The sequence below is a fragment of the Maylandia zebra genome, linkage group LG23, assembly GCF_041146795.1.
Source record: "Maylandia zebra isolate NMK-2024a linkage group LG23, Mzebra_GT3a, whole genome shotgun sequence".
In the NCBI taxonomy this organism is placed as follows: Eukaryota; Metazoa; Chordata; class Actinopteri; order Cichliformes; family Cichlidae; genus Maylandia; species Maylandia zebra.
In genome coordinates this window covers 1240837-1261677 of record NC_135188.1, presented here as the reverse complement: position 1 = coordinate 1261677, position 20841 = coordinate 1240837, and the positions used below count along the sequence as shown (strand labels likewise).

At 45.3% G+C, this 20841-nt stretch overlaps 2 protein-coding genes across 5 annotated transcripts in view; one reads left to right on the top strand and one right to left on the bottom strand.

Annotated features, from left to right (window-relative positions):
• Positions 1-2738, top strand: part of fbn3 (fibrillin 3) — a 62416-nt gene extending 59678 nt beyond the window's left edge. For both annotated transcript variants that reach the window (XM_076879846.1, XM_004570194.2), the window contains one exon: positions 19-2738. In XM_076879846.1, coding sequence (XP_076735961.1) covers positions 19-396 — 378 coding nt within the window. In that variant the 3' untranslated portion in view covers positions 397-2738. The remainder of the gene's footprint in view (positions 1-18) is intronic.
• A 733-nt stretch (positions 2739-3471) lies between these two features.
• LOC101473308 (cortexin-1) lies at positions 3472-19452 on the bottom strand. Of its 3 annotated transcripts, none has more exons than XM_076880412.1 (3): positions 19199-19452; positions 10219-10319; positions 3472-6948 (listed from the first exon to the last, which is right to left on the bottom strand). In XM_076880412.1, exon 3 carries the CDS (start codon positions 5928-5930, stop codon positions 5550-5552), a length of 381 nt encoding a protein of 126 aa, XP_076736527.1. In that variant the 5' UTR covers positions 5931-6948; positions 10219-10319; positions 19199-19452; the 3' UTR covers positions 3472-5549. The 3 variants fall into 3 exon arrangements, with proteins under 3 accessions (XP_076736527.1, XP_076736528.1, XP_004570252.1); XM_076880413.1 differs by lacking the exon at positions 19199-19452 and adding an exon at positions 13825-13946; XM_004570195.2 differs by lacking the exon at positions 10219-10319.
• Between the last annotated feature and the right edge of the window lie 1389 nt (positions 19453-20841).

The following is a 20841-nucleotide window of genomic DNA, read 5'->3' as shown; positions in this document are numbered from 1 at the left end:
TCCTCGCTCCCCCTGCAGGAAGCAGCAGTCAGCATGGCCAGTGTGGACACGCAGGCCTCCATCCCTGTTAACATCTCTCTGGCCTCCTTGCTCAACAAGGAGCCTCTGCTCGAGCTTCTGCCCGCCCTGCAGCCCCTGGAGCACCACGTCCGTTACGTCATAACCCACGGCAACGCCGACGAACATTTCCACCTGCTGGAACGCCGCGACGGAAAGAGCGTGCTCCGACTCGGCAAGAAGCCGCCTCCACCTGGATCTTACCGGCTGGAGATTGCCAGCCTTCGGCTGTTTGGGCCCCGAAAACTGCACCAACTAGAAAAGCAGCATGACATTGACTACCTACAAGGGGAGATAGGTGACGCCCTGCGCATCAAGCTCCACGTCCACCTGCACTGAGCCCAGAGTGCCATCCTGCTCTGGACTGATCTCTAAAGCCTTTTAACCTTTTATCCAGTAACTCCTACACAGAGTCCCCTACAGGACCCCCTCACTGACGGGGAAATCGAGGGCTACGAAAGACTGAGTCAGCTCTACCACCTTGTTAATGTTCAATTTATTCTGTGTTCTTGTTTTGTGTTTTTGTGCTTTTGTTTTCCCCTCCACTCCTACCCGCCCCAGCGCTCGTTCTCCACCCGGAGACCCAGCGGAGGAGACGCAGAGAGGTGTCTTTGTGCTTGGACCACGGCCACCTCCACCCAAACAAAAGCAGGCAGGAGGCTCACGAGTCCATGAAGCACTTTTGTAGATGAGACACAAACAAAGCTTTAATTAGAAGTGAAGTGCTGAGAACTGCGTTTAGACGAGTATTTAAATCACAGGCAGCATCTACAGACGTCATTGTGTTTAGTAGCGTCGAGAAAAATAAGGTTGAAGATAAGCGTGCCACTCTGGTCTAAGAACAAGCTCCCTTCTCTGTGATCTTGGGCCCTTCACGTATCCTAGGAAGTCATTTATTGTATTTGTGCTGTTCAGAAACACAAAGGACTGCAACGTTCGCTCTCCGTTTGATATCCAACGAGTCTTTTTAGAAAACAGCAAGCTCTCCTCTCGTGTGCCTGACGTTGGTCCTGCGTGTTTGCGCGTGTGTGTTGTCACGTTCGGTTACCTCAGTACTTCTCAACACCATGCTGTGATGCTAACTTTCAAACAACAGAGGGTGCTAATGTCCCTCAGCATCCACCGTGAGCAGGGAATGCAGCAGCGAGTAGCTCGGAGACTTTAAAGAAGATAAATACCTGATCTGACCTGATCTAAGCTTTCAGTGATTTTGACTTCACCGATTCAGGACCTGTGAGCCTTCATGTAACCAACAGTCTTCCTACAGTGTTGGCTGTCAGAGCCTTGCAGCTTCTTTACTGCAGTCACACATTTAATGACATTAAGCTGACTTTATCTGCCTTGTTTGGCTTCACCGTGAGTCTGAGGACTGAGCCGTATTTACGTGCACTGCAGCCCTGAGGACACAGACGTCCATTTCACTTGAACTCGAGAGCATCTGTTGAATTCACCAAACGGGCGTCGCTCTCGCCTTCTTGCACGCTCTACACAGACGGCACCGTCCAAAGCAAACGGAGCATCTCCAGAAGCCAGAACCATCTCCTGCCGTGTGGGACGTCGTACCAACCCCGTCCTCCCGACGCTTCCCAGAATTCATGTGTGAAAACAGCTGAAGGGACGTACACGTGAATGCAGTAGCAGCCTCAAAGGTACACGACATGCTAAGCTGTAACTAACAGCAGTGCTTTACAGAGTAAGGGCTTGCACATTAGAACGCAAAACCTCACAAAAACAAGAATATGCTTCAGGTCATACATCCTTTGTCATGATTTTTTTCCTCCTGAGGGGAAAAAGGTGCTACATGATACCAAACGCTGTAGAAGAAGCGCAGTCTGTTGTTTTTACCAGGTTTTATTGCGGTTGTCTCCGTCTTTTGTCTCAGTGCTGATAAACCAATATTATTATTATTATTAAACTTGCTTCTTGAAGATTTAATTGTATATTTTTAAGTGAAATGTAGATTTTTTTTAAATGTCACAGCTGCCAGACCAAATACTCAGATTGACCAAAAGCGAGCATGCGCTTGGTCACCACTGACTGACGCGTTAAGGCTGCTGCAGTCAGATCAGTCTTTGAGACGATCAGGAGCTCTTTTATCACAACAAGTAGGGAAGCTTACACTGTGTGTACAACGATCGAGGCCGACATGCCGCCGTGCTCGGACCTGTGGTGCTAAATGCTAACCCTTCTCTTTGAACACTTGAGGCATTTCATCGAAGACGACGTTTCTAACACGTAACCACGTTCTAACCTGGGAACCTTTGTATACTTTGTATCTTTATTCTCATTTTGTATTTTGATGTTTTTTTAAACTTGCCACTATGTTTTTGAAAGGGCACCGTGTTGCCTGTGCTTACTGTATCTCAGCTTCAGCGTCAGACTTGAATATCGTCATCATCGTCGAGGTATCCTGTGCTTAACGAAAGCAGCATTTGTCACACCTGTTGATCCCAGAGTTTAACTGAAAGCTGATATGACAATCATCCAGTCACACAGCATCTACAAGATGAGGATCACGCAATAAAGCAGCCATCGCGGGACATCCTGTGCCATCATCTCTGAAAACCAAAGATTTATGACACCAAAGGGCAGTCTGTAAAACTTAGAGTCCTTCCTATTATATTGTAAACCTTTGTCCACTGACATAAATGGCAATAAAGTATTGTGGGTTATATTTTTAAGTTGTGTATTCTTGGTACTGCGTCTTTGTGGAGAACGCATACGATAGAGTGCTAAAAGAGGAACTGAGGCATGAGGTGTGACAGGTGGCTGAACTAACATCAGTGACCTGCTCTGACCCCCGTGGTGTTTATGATGGCGACGGACAGGCTGACAGATGAAGTCAGGGAGGAGTCTCCGTGGACTGATCTGTAGCGAGATCAGGCGGAGGAGAGCCTGGAGAGGTGGGGGTGTGCTCTGGGGAGAAGAGGAATGAAAGCATGTGTGTAACAATGAAGATGGAAGCAGGAGTTGAAATACCTGGAGGTCAGCTATCAGACACTGCACGAGAGAGGTGAAGGCGAGAGTGGAGGCAGGGTGGACCGGCTGGAGATGAGCGTGTGGGGTTTGGAGACAAGGTTAGAGAAGCTGAGAGGGTTCGGACATGTCCAGAGGGACAGCACAAATACTGGACAAAGAGGAAGGCCACAGAAGAGGGTCATGATGTAGTGAGAACATGCAGAGATCATTAGCTGGGGCAAGAAAAACACTAGATTTATTATCTGCACTTCAAAATAATACATTTTTAAAAAGGTCCAGCGGGCCTCGGTGCACGAAACAGCTGCTTATCTCGTCTCCTTTTAAGGCCCCGTTTCATTTAAGACAACTTTCCTCTGATTGGCTGCTCCTCGTAAACAGAAGATTTAAAAGGAGCCGAGTCTGTAAATGCCCACAGCAAAAGTGACACGAGGAGACTTTAACTAGCAGTCCTTTTATTTCATTTCAAACATGAACAACATGGACTACACACACACCAGCATCAGTGGAAGTTATATAAGAGTACTTGAAGAAGAAAATCATAGTTTTTCACTGTTTCACTCCAGCGTATCAAAAACAAAGCGTATAGTCAGAAAAATATTGAATTACAAAACTCAAAAAAGCAAAGTGTTTTCCTCCTAAGACTGGGCTGCAGGACTAGCTCAAAGTTCTAGAGTCTAAAGGTTTACACAGTAAGAGGAAGAGAGAAAAGGATAGCAAAAAGGAGACTCCAAAACCTGAGTCGAGAATAGAAAAATAAAGCTTTGTTTCGCCTAAAGGTTGCTGTTTGCCTCATCAACACGCTCAGCAGGCTGACTACAGCAAAGGACACGACCGGCTAACACAAACTCTACTCGCAGTAATACGGGATTATATAGTTTCAGTATGGCTTCTCAGTTACAGACACAGACAAAATATACACGGACAATATTTTTATAGTGCCACAAACGACCTGCTTGGGCCTTAAAAGCATCTGGAACTGTTCGGTGTAAGCAGTCAGAATAAGCACGATAAAGGTGAGTGTTTGTGCTCCTCGCCAAGCACTGAAAGGTCACACGCTTCGTGACGGGCTTCGGTTCATTAAAGGGGCATCTGCTTAAATGTAAACTCCTTCAGCTAAGCTCTGGCTGTGTTTATTAGGGGTGCAACGATACTCGTATCGATATTGAACCGTTCGATACAGTGCTTCCGGTTCGGTACGCATATGTATCGAACAATACAAAATGTTTAATTTATTTTATAAACTTTCCTTCTGACGATGCTGTCTGTGTTGAGCGCTCAGTGAATCTGCGTTCGACTACTCCGCCTAGGCTGCACTGTCGAGCGCAGATCCACTGAGCGCAGGGCAAGCTAGCAAGACAGAAGCTAAGCTCTCCTTGCAACATGGCAAATTGAACCTCCCCCACCCTCATTCAGATCTGGTCTTTGGAACTATTTTGGTTTTCATGTGACGTATGACCCTGAAGGTAAGCGCGTCATGGACTGAAGTAAAACAGTATGTTGGATGTGCCACGCAATGCTCAATTACATGGGTGGGAGCTAGTGTGTTAGCGCAGTTAGCTCGTTAACGTGTTGGCCGTCCAGCCCCACGTACGGGGCGATCCGCGGTAGCTCGTTAACGGAGATTTGCCGTATTGTGGCATTAACGTCATTTCAGATTAACGCTGACAGCACTAGTGGGAACACAACGAATATGACTGCACATTTACTCCGACAGCATCCTAGTGCAAAGACAAGTGGAAGCAGACAAAAACAACAAGCAGCATGCTACAAACTTTACCCGAGTCATTTAGACAGCCGTTAGCACAGGATTCTCCTTATGGGGACCTGATATGTTTAATATGCTGCTGAGAATATAGCCCAGAAGAAGCGTATAGTAGAGCTTTTATTTTGAAAGAGACATTTCTCTGTAATAAACTCTCTTTTCCAAAGATGAGGGATTCCTCCATCAGATTTATTTTTTATTACTTTGTTGTTTCAGCAACATTAAATTTAAAAACTGTACTTTTGAGTTAAAATATATATTTATAATTTTAATAAATGACAAATTAAAAAAGCACGAACATTTTTTGTATTGAAAAAATATCGAACCGAACCGTGAATTTTGTGTATTGTTGCACCCCTAGTGTTTATGCAAGTGGAGTGGGTTTTAAAAAAAAAAAGAAAAAAAAGAAATCTAGCTTTGAGGTTAGTTGTGAGTGAATATTTCCCAAATCCTGTCCAGCTAGCCCTAAAGTGATGCTGTGGCCTGGGTAGCATGGTTCCCCTGTTACAGTAGGTCTGGTTAAGGCAGCTGTGCGTCGAGCCTCATGTCGAACCACAGTCGTTATGGTTACCTGTGGTCCTGCAGCCGCGTATTTACACCAGTACACGATGACAGTGACTCAGTACAAACTTCCTGCAATAGTTGACGTCCTTCTTAAGCAGTGCAGTCACAATGTTATGTCCCTCTAAACCAGTCCGTGCTTTAAAACAGTGTCTGTGTGCAATGGCACGCTCCCCTGCGCCGTGCCCCCCTACACCAGTGCATAATCAAACTGACCCCTCTCTAGCCCCTCCTTGTGGTCAGTCCAGGATGATGCAGGCATGCGGCTGTAGGGGTCCAGAAGGATCCTGAAGCATCTGACCAGCAGGAAGACTAAGAAGAGCATGAGGAGGCCTACAAAGGCCAAAGCGGTACGCTGCTCCGTGTCCACCCCGACCAAGGCCAGAGGAGGGCTGCTGCTGCCGCCGCCATGATTGCCGGTGAGGGAGGAGCTGGCTGGGGACAGCAGCAACTCGTAGTCAAGCGTGGGCACATCGTTCATCCTCCACGGGGCCCGAAGACAGGGCTTACACACTGACTGGATGGTTGGTGTGTTGGGTGGAGGTGCGGAGAAGGAAGGGAAGGCGTTCATTTAGGAAATGTTGAAAGTTTTTAATATTGCAGACCCTGTTTATTTATTTTTAGAAGAATAGTTACCGAGCGAGGACCGCAGAGCGTTTGTCTACGATGAGCGCAGTCCCATGGTCGCCACTTTATTGGATCAAATGTAGGCCAGTCAAAGTGACATGACCCAGACAGCTTTGACTCTCATGTGTTCTGACAGTGTGTCAAACACACACACTTTTCAATTAATAAGGACTATTTTTTGTGTAACACATTTGCCTAAAAAGTCTAATGACGCTCAGCCGTTCCTATTTCAGCGCCTGCCCTCCGGCGCTCATGTTTTTAGTGTATTTATCGGAGCCACGCCAGCTCTCATTCTCACTCCGTCTCACAGAGCAGACAGGACGTGACACCGCCTCCCGCTAACGCAAACGTCACTGATGGCGGTCAAGGTCAGCGTGCTCTAAGGGAGTTAAGAGCGCTGATGGACTTCTAACACCAAGTTGGGTTCAGCTGTTTCAGCGCGCGTCTCCGTGTTGTGACGCTAAAGTGAAACGCAGACACGAGCGGCGCACTATTAAAGCGCCTGCAGAGGCCGGCAGCCCGGTGTGCGCGCGCCTGTGTGGGCACATGTGTGGCTGTTGGTATGGAGCTAATCAGATTGGGAGGTCAGCTGCTCAGTGGCCCTGAATATAAAACAATGCATAACCTTTCCTGAAGCTGTCTGCTAAATGCCAAGTTTTCCCTTCGACCGGCTGGAGCGTGATAAGTGGGTCAGAGCTGTCAAATGCTGAAGCCACTCCTTTCCGGCGCCTCCTTCTGGGGTGATCGCTTCAGAAAAACGCCCTTCTTGACAAGCAGAGAAGCAGCGAGAGGTAGAAAATGTTTATCTGATGCGTTAGACTGTCGGTCACAGATGAAGAGTGTCTTCATCCAGATGCAGATTGGCAGAATCTTTTTATGGGCTCGTTCCACTCCTCGGCCGATACGAAGCGGGCCAAGCGTCGTGAGATTGTCCGGATTAAGCTGAGCAACCACTCCCACACCTGAAAGAAACACCAAAGAAAGCCACCTGGTTAGAACATTGCCCCTCGTCTCTATATGCCTAAAATCATGACATTCAAATTTGCACCAATAGGATGCACCGTTTTTAATGTGAAGCGTAACAAGAAGATGAAGTCATTTTCCCCACAATGTGATTATTACAACCCTGTGCTTAATAAGCAGCAGTGACAGTGATATAAACCATCTGTGAGGAGAACACAGCACCAGCATCCCGATAATGACTCTCAATTAGGACTCTGATTACGCTGCCATTACAGCCACATTAGCAGTAATGAATGCACGATTATAAACACCGATACCACGCTGCCTCGCCCGTATTTGTCGGTGCACTGTTACACCAGGACTTTCATTCACTCGCTCACTCACTCAGGGGAAGACAATGTGCTGAGGAGCCTCATTAATAATCTAAAATCTCCTGCGGCCGACCAGGTTTCAAATAGTTGAGGAAAGATGATACGAAAGCATTTTTACCTGCTCACCTGTCTGATGGGTGGCGGCTACGCTATTTGCTTAAATAAACATGATACCAAGAGGAGGGGTCACATGTGGTCATAAGAGAGCAGTGAGTGGGAGAGATGGGTGAAAAAGAAGGACAATTGAAATTGTCATTTAAGGGAAATTAGTGCAGGGATTAAGAATTTTCATGATTCACAGCCGCCCTGCACAGAACATTATGGCTGCGTTAAAGAAGAAAAACAAGCGAGCGACTCGATGTACAGGGAGTCAAACAGGAGTGTAGGAGGAGCGAAAGATGGATGAACAGAGCAGGAGTTCCTGTGGCGAACAGGCAGCAGTACAGAGGAGAGGTTTGCTGGCACAGACTGGACTGACTCTCCTCTGCGTGACGATGGCAGAATGCCTTTGCCGTCCCTCTCTGTGTCCCGGGTTCAGTTTAAAGGTTTTCTATCTGCTGCTTCATCAGCCTGCTGCCCCAGACCGGCAGCAGGCTGTTCCTATTTCAGCACCTGCCCTCATGTTTTTAGTGTAAAAACATGAGCGCCGGGGCTAACCCTAACGTGCACATCCATGCGTGTACGAAACAGAGCTGCTGCGCACGTGCCGGCAGCTCCAGATGTTTGGCCTCTGAGTGACGTGATCAGCGAAAACCTTGAAACCGATTTCAAAGACGAGGACGATGTGAACGGACGGCGTCACACGTCTGAAACGCGGGAGAAGCTTTGAAACTGTTGCTACAGTTTTGTAAATGTTGGAACTGGTTTATAATCCTGACACATGCTCGATCAACCAGGCGAGGAAATCCCCGAACGTTGATTCATCTGGACGTCTTCAGCGTTTCGTAGGAGAAAAGCTGCGTTCACAGACTCAATGTTTAACCTCTCAGTTTATTTGTGGCTCACTTATACAAACCACTTAACATACTTGGTGTATTTTGATACCACTCAGAGGTGGGGCTGTTGCACAGACTGCTGTCTAAACTGAAAAGACTCATTTCAAAGCTCTTGATGTCGCGGGTCAGTAGTTCTATAATGTATTTATAACGTACAGCACTTCTATCTAACATGCAGCAGCAGCAGATTTCCAGCAGCATGATGAACTTCAACCAGCACGACCAGCTGGAATACTCTCAAAGAAAATGATCATTTGCCTCGTAAACATGAAGCAATCATTTTGAGTAAAAGGTCACTGAAATATAGAAAATCAAAGGTTGATTCAGTCAAATAATTCATCTTTAAGGTAACTATGCTTGATTGATAAACATTCAGTTTACATCTAGTTGGATTGGATAAATTTCCATTTTACTTTGTTTACACGTAAATGTTTTTCAGTTTCTTAAAGTCAACATTTTGGGCTTAAACATGTTTTTGAGTGTAATTTATTGTTTGAAATAATTGGACAGCTGTTAGTAGAGACTGTAATTTTCATCATAAATATAATAACATGACCTGTTAATGACATAAATAACACGTTTTTGGTAGGAGGTCTTGGTAAAGCATATTGTAGCTTTTGTAGAAACGGGTGAGATCAAAGGTAAATGTAACAAGTTGCAATAAAATAGCAGACAAACATCAGACGTCCAATGAAAGTGAACTCTAATCCAGTAATGTACTTGTTACATTCTTATTTTTAGTAAGTGATAAAATTAAAATGTCATTAATAACATCAATGACTAAAGAATGTAGACAAACAGAAAACTGCTGCAGTTCCACTAATGGCCACTTGAGACTCTGAAAGCAAGTCAACCCCGACAGACTTTAACCAGCTAACATGACCAACATGTTCTGATGAGGTCAAAATATGTTTAGTGTCTCTGTAGCTTTCGTTTGCTGTAATAATAACTGTGCAGGGACATAACTCACTGCGACCTCTTTGAGCATTTTTCTACACAATAATCTGACACTTCCTGTATGGCAAACTGTACTGACAGTCTGGTCTGTGCTCAGTGTTAAACTGCAGCACTGTTTATCAGTCTGTTAGCACAGACCAGCAGGTATCAGCGCTGAAGCTATCCAGCAAGCTAACGTTAGCTGATAGCTTAGCATTCCAGGCTCTCATCCAAAGCTAGAAGCTTAATGCCAAAGTGAAGACGTCACAGCAGCTGGACTCCTGCATGGAAAAAGTGCAACATACAACCACAAATACACACGTGTATCATTCTGCTGCAGTTTAGGTACATAAAAATATTATCGTGCATATTGTATATAGTACAAGTTACCTTTGTATTTCATTCATTTTTGCACTTTTGTTGTACCCCGTCTTTATTTATTTATTTATTTTAATTTTGCAATTTTTATTGGTTTCTAATAAATTTCTGATGGACTTTTTCTTCCTCGGCCTTGTGCTGCTGTAATTATTGAATTTACCCAGTGAAAGATTAATAAAGTCTATTTATCAAAGGCATGTAAAGTCTTATTTTAAACCTGCAACGTGCATGCATGTAACTTACAAATGTAACCTCTTCATCTGATTCTAATCACTCTAATTACTTGGTGAAAAAGAATTTAATAAAAACAATTTATTGTATTTGAAATAGTGAAATTTATCATACGTGGCTAATGTATATTGATTTATTCAAGCAATGAGCTGGACTGAAGAACCGTGAGTGTAAAACATACAGGATACAGAGAAGTCGATTTTTTTGGCCACATACTGTAGATAAGGTTTCACAGAGAGTGTGTGTGTGTGTGCGCGTGTGTGCGTGTGTGTGCGCGCGTGTGTAAGTCATTGGGAGGTAGAGGGAGGACAGAGAGATTGCTCAGCTTATTTTCCTCCTCGTTAAGTCTCACTCCCACCATCACACACGCGCGCACACGTCCATCAGCCTCGTCTCGCATTAGCTCTCGCCCACTCCATCTCTCCTCCAGGACACTTCCTCCAGGCAGTGACGAGACCCCTGAGATGAAGAGGAATGAAACGGACATTCGTCAGTCTTCGTCAAAAAGCCGTTAAACGCACACCTCTCACACAGACACACAAAGAGTGCACCAGCAAAAACAGACAGTGCAACAGTGGGCAGACTCTTGTTCTCTTTAGCACCACTCAGACGTACACAGCAGGCGTAGGATGAGGACACAGACAGACAGAGACACTAGGGGGAAATATTTACAGCAAAACTAGGACTCGTATAATACTTGGAGTATTAGGCGGCCACACAAATGGGGGTCTGTGTTAGTGTCTCCAGCCACCACATCATCAGCTCTCTCTGTATAATGTGGTGGTGAAGATAAAAGCAGGGGGCGATCGTGCTCAAGAGGTGGCAGTTCACCAGAAGGTTGCCGGTTCAAAGCCCGGCTCCGACAGTCTCAGTCCTTGTGTCCTTGGGCAAGACACTTCACCCGTTGCCTGCTGGTGGTGGTCAGAGGGCCCGGTGGCGCCAGTGTCCGGCAGCCTCGCCTCTGTCAGTGCGCCCCAGGGCAGCTGTGGCTACAATGTAGCTTGCCATCGCCAGTGTGTGAATGTGTGTGTGAATGGGTGAATGACTGAATGTAGTGTGAAGCGCTTTGGGTCCTTAGGGACTAGTAAAGCTATACAAATACAGACCATTTACTGTAGATTATTCATCTAAATACTAAACAAAGACAAAAATAGTTACATTTTTATAAAAGGCGGCGAAGCAGCTGAATGCTGAACACAAGTACACGCTTAGTATCACGTAAGAATTCATAACTTTTCATATACTGATTATATTTTGGTCCATCTTTGGGCAGCAAAGGCAAACCTGCGGAGCCTTTCTGTAAAAATGAATTAGAAATGATATTTTCTTTGCCCTGTGGTCTCCATCATCTTTTGGCTGCCGCTCTCCGCCCACGATACCCACTCATGCAAATTTCACACCCAAACCCTGCATCGTCTTTTCAGCCAACACAAGTTGCACAGACCACAACCGTCCTACCGCTTCATGTACACAGATAGCCAGCCGTGCAAGGCTGTAAAGGTTCAGTGCAGAGACAGCCTTGATTTGTCATTATTTATAGCCCGAGTAAAGCCACTCTCTAAAAGTAATTAGACTTTAGAAACAAAGAGAAAGGGAGGAGAGGGAGCGAAAGCGAGAGATGGTAAATGTTCCCAGCCACAGCCTGCTGAGAATTGAATTAACCCTTTCCAATTTGCTACTTATGAAGATAAAGTGGACCTGAAGAAAAGGCAAAGGGCAGCTGCATGAGATCCACCAGCTCAGGTGGGCATCCCCACTCCATCATCGGAGGAGTAATGCTGTTTCCAGGGCATCAGAAAAACATATCTGCCCATAAACTGCACACACATGTACGCATATATTCAAAGAGCTGGAGGCCCCTGCTGAAGCTCTTTGGTAGCACTGATGAGACACTGGTTTGGGGGACTTTCATATGTGCACGACTGTCTCGCTTCATTTGTCGCCTAAGGGAGTTGACAATTGGCTAATGAGGACAACAGGGACCGGGTCACCTTGCATTGTGTACAACAAACGTACTTCCAAAAATAAAAATAAAATAAAAATCCACCTTAACGATCTCAGACGCGTCTGGCTTGAACCTGGAGTTCACAGCAGCTCCGGTCTCGTGTACATATGCAAGCATAAAAACATTTAATGACCCGCGCACGACTGTCTAACAGGTATTTTTAGCATTTAAACTGAGACAGCACCGAGCGTCTGTGCAGCCGTTGCACTTTTTACTCTTGGCCAGCAGATAGCCCGTCATAATTGGGCTGGCAGACAGTCAGTGGCTACAGTAATGGTGATAAAGTCGGCCAATTAAATATTCCAGTGTTCCGACAGCCATTCGTTCGGCTCCGTGGACACATTTGGATGAGAAGGTGTGTATGTGTGTGCGAGGACAGATATAACAACACAAAGTGAGAGCGAGCATCCTGTTCTTTTACTGAGTAGACATGCAAATGAGACAGCAGTGCACTCAAGACTGCTGACCTCTGAAAACAAAAAGGTAGATGCAAATAACAGAGAGCGCAACACACTTCATACTGAGGGACCCGTCAGTCCACAGAAACACATCCAGAGACGTGCTCCCACACAGACGTTTGGAGATCAGGCGCTTCTACAGGAAACTTTCTTGGTGACGGTTCACGTGAAACCTTTGATGTAGTGAACCAGGAGAAACAAGGGATGAAGAAACAGGCAAAGACAAATGGAGCTGTGCACAGACGAGGGAGCAAAGGGGCAAAAACAGGGCTTCTGTGATTCTCAACAGCAGCTGAACAAATCCATCTTCAAAGCTGCGATCTATCATTTTATCACAGCCCAGATGAGCACAAGTCTCGTTTCTCTATCAGCATATTTAGGCCTCAAGGTCACCCCTGCATCAACAGTGAAATAAAACAAGATTCTTCATCACTGTTGATTCGTTTTTTAATTTTAAAGACAGGCCTTCTGCTCTACATGAGCACAGCGAGGCTTAAATCCCCGAGAGACTCGTGTGCTGTACACTGACCTGCGTGTTACTCCAAAGAAAAGTGGGATCAAGTCTACTGACATTAGGGGGAGGGGCCTGCTGTGTACTTAGTGTCCAGCGTGCTGCGTCCTCTCGCCGGGATGTTCGTGTCACTCTTTCTGACAGCCTGAAGCTGCGTCTGACTGTCAACAGGGAATATTTTGAAGGATCCTGTGGCTCAGTGAAGGAACGGGACTGGAAGTCCTGCTGTGACCTGGATCCTTAACATTTAAACATTCATTGTGCAAGGCGTGCAGATGTGAGGCGTTAACCGATACACATTCATACCAAATCAAGCTCTACAGACATAAACTGTGCATATTTACTGATATGCCCATTATAGTCTACGTGTGCCGTCCACCTTTGACATGTTTCTTTGGATTAATATTGACAAAATCGTGCACAACAACCCGCAATATACATGTTTCATGGTCATAATGCAGATCCAACTCTGAGCTGTAACAATGGTATGTTATGGGCTCTACATAACTGTAGTTACTGTGACATCAACCACTGATTACTTCCTGTTTTAAAGCAGTGATTTAGTACTGGGGCTGGGCCATATCATACCGTTCACGGTGATACCGGTGTAATGTTGGGCAACCATAAGAAAATGAAATATGGCGATAGAATATGGGTAAAATGCGCATGCGCAGTGCCTTTGTTTACATAAGCACATGGCGGCAACGCAGAATGAGAAGAGCGAAAGCGGATCGTTGAATGAAACGATGAACCAGAACTGGTTTGTAAAAATGCTGCAGCTTCACTGGTGTGGAACTGGTTTAGCTTTCGTCCGTCAGATACACAACAAAGCACTATTTTTGGTAGAGCATGCTAGCGGGCCGTCGTTATTACCGTGTTGTTTGGAAAATACGGCGCACTTAAAATCAACCCTTTGATTTTTCTGAAAGTCGACAGAGCCCCTTATAATCCCGTGTGCCTGATGTATGAACTCTGGTTGTGTTTACTGACCTCGAAACGATTTTATGTGCACGGCGCTCGAAAATCTGTCAGATGTTTCAGTACGACTTTGCTGAGCTACGAAGCCGCACGGCTTGATGGATTGTTGGAGCATTACGGCTATCGTAGGCGGAGCCTCGCGGAGTGATACGTACTGTGCTTCAACATAATATTACCGTGTTGTGTGTGTATAAGCTCTTTTTAGGTTTTGTGGATATTTTACATGGTTATGCTGAGGATATGTCGGCCAGTTTCCACTGGAAATACCTTTTGGTTAAACTGTCAGCGAGGAATTTGCATTTGCACTGTTACATTTTTATATAACTTTAGTGCAGATAAAAAACAGCTGCTTGTTTAAGTGAAAATACATTATTAGTGCAAAAAACCATCAAAGTTGAGGAGTTGTAAAGTATTTTGTCTCGTGTCAATTATATCGGCAGTTATATCGTTATCGCAAATTTTCAAATATATATCGTGATAAATATTTTTGGTCATATCGCCCTGCTCTATTTAGTACTGTGGTCAATGCTAGGTGATGTTGTTTCGGAGCTAGAGGAGACCATGCTCATAGAAGAGGTTAGTACCCGGCAGAGTTCTTGGACGGGTTGCCATTACAGTTAACTAATCAAGAAGCTGTATTATTTGTGATACAATCCAATTATAAATGCTGCAACAGAGACAAACGCCAAAAAACACAATCGAGAGCTGAAGTTCAGTGATGTGAATTAGCTGACGTCATGGTGGGCAGCAGCTAGCACCTACAGCCACCTTCACACACACTTATTACTCAAAGGTCCAATTCCTGCTAACTTACAATCCATCCAACCACCCATTGTCTTAACTGCTTATCCTACTCGGGGACATGTTGGGGCTGCAGCCTGTTGCTGTTGTCATCAGGCAAAACACAAGTTTAACAAAACATGCTCCATAGAAAAGTGAGGAAGGGAAAATCATTGATAAAGACCGAGACCGTCTATTCAATTTGATTTATCCAGCGCCACAACAACAGTCGCCTCAAGGTGCTTTATACTGTAAGGTTGACCCTACAATAATACATAGAGAGAAAAACCCAACAATCATATGACCCCCTATGAGCAAGCACTTTGGCGACAGTGGGAAGGAAAAACTCCCTTTTAACAGGAAGAAACCTCCAACAGAACCAGGCTCAGGGAGGGGCGGGGCCATCTGCTGTGATTGGTTGGGGTGAGAGAAGGAAGACAGGATAAAGACATGCTGTGGAAGAGAGACAGAGGTTAATAACAGATATGATTCAATGCAGAGAGGTCTGTAGTGAGTGACGGAGGCGACTGAAGTCTAATGAGCTACACTGTAAATGTTTTTTATTTTTTCTCTATATGGGATTAACTACAAAATAAAGAAATTCTAGGCCGTGCAAGGCCTTATAAGTTATTTTGTAACACGGGACATACTGTACAGATGGTTTATGTACAATATATGTATAAATACCTTTAATGCATGAGGAAAACACCTTAAAAGTGAACACTTAGTAAATGCCACCGTTTTCAACTACAGTTTCTGAAAGCTGGACATATATACAACACTTTCCAGATTAGTGGGGATAAGCAGCTCTCCTTGTATTTTATGGACTGTTTCACTGGAGTTAATTCAATTTAAATATTAAAACGCAGCTCAAGAAATGTAAAATATCAGTGCTACAGGGAAGGAATAAAACAATAGGAAAATCATGAGATTTATTAGCTTAAAAATATATTCCCAACTTTCCGGTGTGTTCTTGTGTGCTAATAGAAAGCGTTACACAGACAGAGTTGAAATATTTGGCCATGATTTCAGAGCATAAAAGACCTTTGTTTGGATATTAAGAGCATTGCATGGTGTGTTCAGTGTTTTATTGCCCTCCTCCACTGCTAAATAAGGTTACTGTAAAATAAATGTCATAGAAAATATTAGCAGCTATAAAAGTATTACTAAAAACCCCCAGAAAGATTAAATGCACACACTCACAGAGTGAATTTTATTGGACCAAGTCGTGACTCTCTAAACTATAAATGTCATTTTTTCCTATTTATGAGACCTTTGGGGGTCGACTCAAAGCAAAGAGACTCCTGAGAACACGTCTACCTCACCGATGCAGGTGTGCTGACAGGACGCTCCTGTTCACCACCGCAGCTCTAATCAGGTCGAACCCATCCGTCCCACCAGTCAGTGTGAATAAATGTCAGCCCAATCATATCTGCCTAGATCCTATGTTTAATTCACAAATCACAGACATGAAATATTCACACAATGATGAGGATGAAAGGAGACCAGTTCACAAGTTTGAGCAGATCAGCAGTGGGTGGACAAAGGCTCGTGAGTGGGCTTCTTGAAACATTTTTTTATTAATTTAGAGAACGGATAAGAGGATGAGAGATAAGTCGAAGAACATATAGCAGCTCACCTTGAAAGACCTCAGAGAGAGAGCTGGTGGTGAAGTGAGGAGTGGTCAGACAAATGATGAGGAAAGAGAAAAGCAGGAAGGTGGCGGCGCTAATATCTGTGACTCAAGTCTGTAAGTTCACACAGAGCAGAGGTGTGTAGCTAACGGGGGGGGGGGGGGGGGGGGGGGGGCATCTGCAGGTAAGAAATCTGAAGGAGGTGAAAGAGAAGCAAACAGATGAGATGGAAGGCGTGCGAGTGCATGTGAGGAGCAGTATGGAGATGTCAGCACTCTTAAAGCCAGAAGGCAGCACTTTCCTCCCATCACAGCCATTCTGTCAAGCCCACTGGGACAGAACAGAACCTGTGCCAGCCAGTCAGCCGGCCCAGGGTGACGGCCATATATTTTACATGCCCTGCCCACACGACACTTGCTCAGATCCAAGGTGGAAAAGGGCTGAGAGTCAGCATAAAGAAGGAAAAAGGCAAAAGCTTTCTCCCGGACAGTAAAAGGAAATGACCCTGAAAGTCAGAGTCCGGACGTAAAACAATGCTTTTCAGTCAACGAGGGAATAAAAACTAGCGGCCCCCACCCAACGCCGTGAGAGTAGAATATCAGGGTGAAATGTTCAGCAAATCTGGTCTGCCTTTAAGCCTCCCAAATACCTGGGGCAGAAGAAAGGACAGCTTCTGTGCACAGCGTGCATCATGAGCCATCGGCAGAGTCACTCCAGTAAGTGAACTGGTCTCCCTTTCTCTTTCCAGAGGAGTTAACAGAATCTTGTGGGGGAGTTTCTGTCAGTGCTTCGAGCTGAAGCAGAGCAAATAAATCCCAGAGTCAGATACAGAAGGCTGATAAGTTATGGGCTTGATGAATATTTGATGGCTGATCTTCAACGAGGAATCCAAGCCGGCCACGTCACTCTTACTGGTTAACGTTGAAGACCTACAGCGACTTTGCTGCATCTCCTCTGACACACAAGTCATTTCTACCTTCCTGCTGCAGAAGGGATGTTTATGCTCACTGGGCTGTGGTGCTACATGATGTACAGTCCAAATGAATCATGCTTAGTGTAACATACAGGTGATTCAGGTTCACGCGAAGAAGTCGTTTCAGGAGTGAAATTAAAACGATGCAGCAAAGACACGCGAGCGACTTTGTCTCCTTATTCGGCCGATTTTAAACGAGGGCCAAACAACGTAATAAAGCAGCCACCCTGGTGAGCAACAGAGAGTAAATGATGTCAAAGCTAATAACAGTGACACAGTGAGACATAACGTGCTCCATGCTGTCGATCCTGACAGGCGAGGAAGACGGGCTTAAACCCACCTGGGTTCCCTCTTTTCTTTCCATCTCTCGATGTCATTACTCGATGACTGTGGCACTCAGCGTTACTACGCTGTGTTTTTATCTGAACTGGTAAGCTGAGAGTAGCCACAGACCATTACTTCACATTAACTTCTTCCTTTTTCTGTAAATTCCTCTTCATCCAAACTGAACGCTGTGTACAAACTCAACTCTTCCAGGTAAAAATCTTACGGTTTGCCTGCATATTTAGTCTGTATACAGGAGGAGAAAGCAATCCATGGCTCTCGATTGTCATGTTTGCCTTGCATGAAGGTGCCTTGGCTCGTCAATGTGCAAGCAAAACCACAGAAGAAGTCTAAAAGCTGCAGTGCAGCGAGATACCAATGGAGTATTTAAGAAAAACAAAACGTTTTTATGAAATATGTAACTATGCATTACAGCACGATGTCTGTCTGTACTTTAGACAGATGAAGCTGTACTTTGCCTCACTGATATGCAGCCGCCAGCACAGTGTAGACACTGGAGCGAGTCTTTTTATTGGTTCTATTTTAAGCCAAGACAATTAAATAGCTCTCTTTTTGGGGTATCACTTACATTTTAATCTGAAAGCTCCAACTGGTCTCCAAAGCACCGAACCTCTCTGCTCAGCAATCACCATCAGATACCCAAACTTGGATTCCTGATTACAGTTAGCGAGGCACGGTAAATTATTCAGCAGTTGTCACTGTAACAGGAGACAATATGGATGGAAGAAGCCAAGGAGGCTGTGGAGCATCCAATGGCTGACACAGATTTATACTTTGATAAGTTAACGATACGGTGCAGGACAGGCCAAAACCCAAACTGCACGATAGCTGCACAGAGCCGATCACAGTGTGCAGATGGATTTCAAATATACGAGCAAATTCAATTCACGATGAAACCAACGTCTATTTTTATTCTGACCAACGTTGAAATGACCCCAGTTCTGCCATTTGTGTAGGACGTATGCACCTGTGCCATCCTATTGTCCTACCTGATGCCCTGCAGGGCACTCAGAGAGCAGCAACAACAACAGCCCATTTCAGCAGGATAATTCAATCCGTAGTTCCTGAAGGTGGCCTGCACAGGGCTATGAGCAGAGAATGAATTCTGTCTTTCAAGAGGACAGTCAGAGTAATTTCATGGTACAGCGGGCCATAGCATGTTTTTTTTTCCAAGCATATCCAGGTGAGCAGGTCACGTGGTTACTGATCTAAGGTTACCTTCTTAAAACTGCAAAAACTAAACATTTTTACAACATTTCCAACAGATGAAACAATCAGACGATGATGGGAACGATGCAGCAGCGTCTGTGTTTTCAGTGTGGGTCGTCCGACCCTTCGATCTTCACCCCCATTTATTCCCAAACCTACAGGAGCATTTGCTGCTGCTCTCTGGCAGAAACACTGATCAGCTAATAGTGCTTTGGCAGGCTGGGGCTGAGCTCCAGGAGGACAGAGCAGAGAAAGTTTTGCCACAAATGGCAAACGGATCGTCTGCGGACTTATGAACTTGGAGCGACACGACGACACACGAAGGCGCCCCGCTGAACACTTGAGCTGTGATTACTTAAATGATCGCTGCCTGCCTGCTGTTTTTCAGTCGCAGTCATTACAGAGCTGCGTGCCCGCAGATCTCTGCCCGTCATACGACACCAACCTGATTCAGGTGCGCAGTACGTGCGTCCGCTGCGTCCAGACAGCTGCAGCTACAAACTTTAGGATGTGCTCGGCTCTCCTCCTCCTGCGCCTCCGCTTGTTCCTCCTTCTTCTGCTGCTGCTGCTGCTGCTGAGAGTCGCTTTGCTCCGAGACACGACTGAAGGCAGGCAGCGACTCTCAAAGCTCCCCACCCACTCCGGCCTCCCGCAGGGCGAGCAGCCAATCACAAATGTGGTCTCGGCACAATAATACAAAGACGATTCTTACGCGAGACAACTTTGTCGTAAAGAAACACTTGAATGTGTCACGAGGAGAACATGAGAGCAAAGACCTGATCACTCAAACACAGCTTAGACCGACGCGGGCGGACGTGCAGGTGTGAAGGTCATGCTTTGTATGGACACTGATCAATATCAGTAATAAGTCGGTGTTTGTGTGCGCCTGTCAAATCACAAACCTCTCTGCTGCTTCCGCTAAAGGACCAATAGAAATGCTCAGCTGAGTATGGAAGTTATCAAGTGCCAAACTTTGTTTAAACTACTTGACTGAGATCGAAAGCAAAAATCAATTTATAGCCACATGAGTCCTTTATTTTTTAATTTCATGCTCCAGTACAAAAGTGATTCAGGCTCTTTCTGGTACCTTAAAGTCATCGGCAGCGTCCGGGGAGGATGAACACACAGCACAGTCAGTGCAGTTCACTAAAGACTCGGGATTCCTCCCACAGGAAGACAAATCACGCCTCACTTTTGTTTTCTGAAGCATTTAACAGCACGATTGAGCCACGATGGTTTCATTTCATTCTGTCACACTAATCCTTCCTCAGGTTCTTATCCTAACCAAAGCCAGTCTGATCCTCGTGCTCTTCCAGTTTCAGGTTTCCAGGTGGGGGAGCCACCTGCTGCCAGGAGCTGCCGATGCCAGGCACCATGCCCACGTCCACAGGAGAGCAGGTCATGGCAGGTGGGAAGTTGGGGCGAAGAGGCAGCATATGTTACTTTACCATCTAGAGATGGATTTCTTTTCTGGTCCTGAGAGTTTATTTCTTTGCATCTTGGCAAACATGTAACCAACAAAAGGGCTAAATGTGAAAATGTGCCAGTTTGTAAAGGAGTGATAAACCAACCAAAGCTGAGGCTTAATGACTTTTTAAAAAATCCTCTGATTAATATCAGCGATTTCTGTGCAGATGCCACCAGAACACAGGAAGGCCGCGTTACGGAAACACGGTTCATCCGTGATGCTGGGAACGTGTGGGCTGACACAGAGCAGTGTTCAAGCCTTTCAACAGCTCACCTATTACCGCTGTGCTAATTTTAATTAAAGCAATTTTCTCTTGGAACAAAATGACAGCTTCACATTAGGGGCTGTAAAACGTCCGTGTATGTTCGAGCGCGTGTTTGTCCCCCGTGGAGTGGCTGTGTGGGTGAGAGCGAGCACATTATGAATGTGGAGTGTGTCATTTTCCTAGGTGTGTTTGCTGAAATGTGTGTGTGGGAGTGGGGACCTTTGATTGGCGCTAGAGAGCCCATATGTGTCATCCTAACTAGACTCTGACAGGGAAGCTGAATAAATGTTTCTGTCCTATCTTTTTAAATTTCGTGCCCAAAACTTGTTCACTTTTAACACATGCAAAAAAAAAA

Bases quoted from the DNA above. Each gene is read 5' to 3' on its own strand.
- LOC101473308 (XM_076880412.1), bottom strand. From the start codon at position 5,930: ATGAACGCCTTCCCTTCCTTCTCCGCACCTCCACCCAACACACCAACC.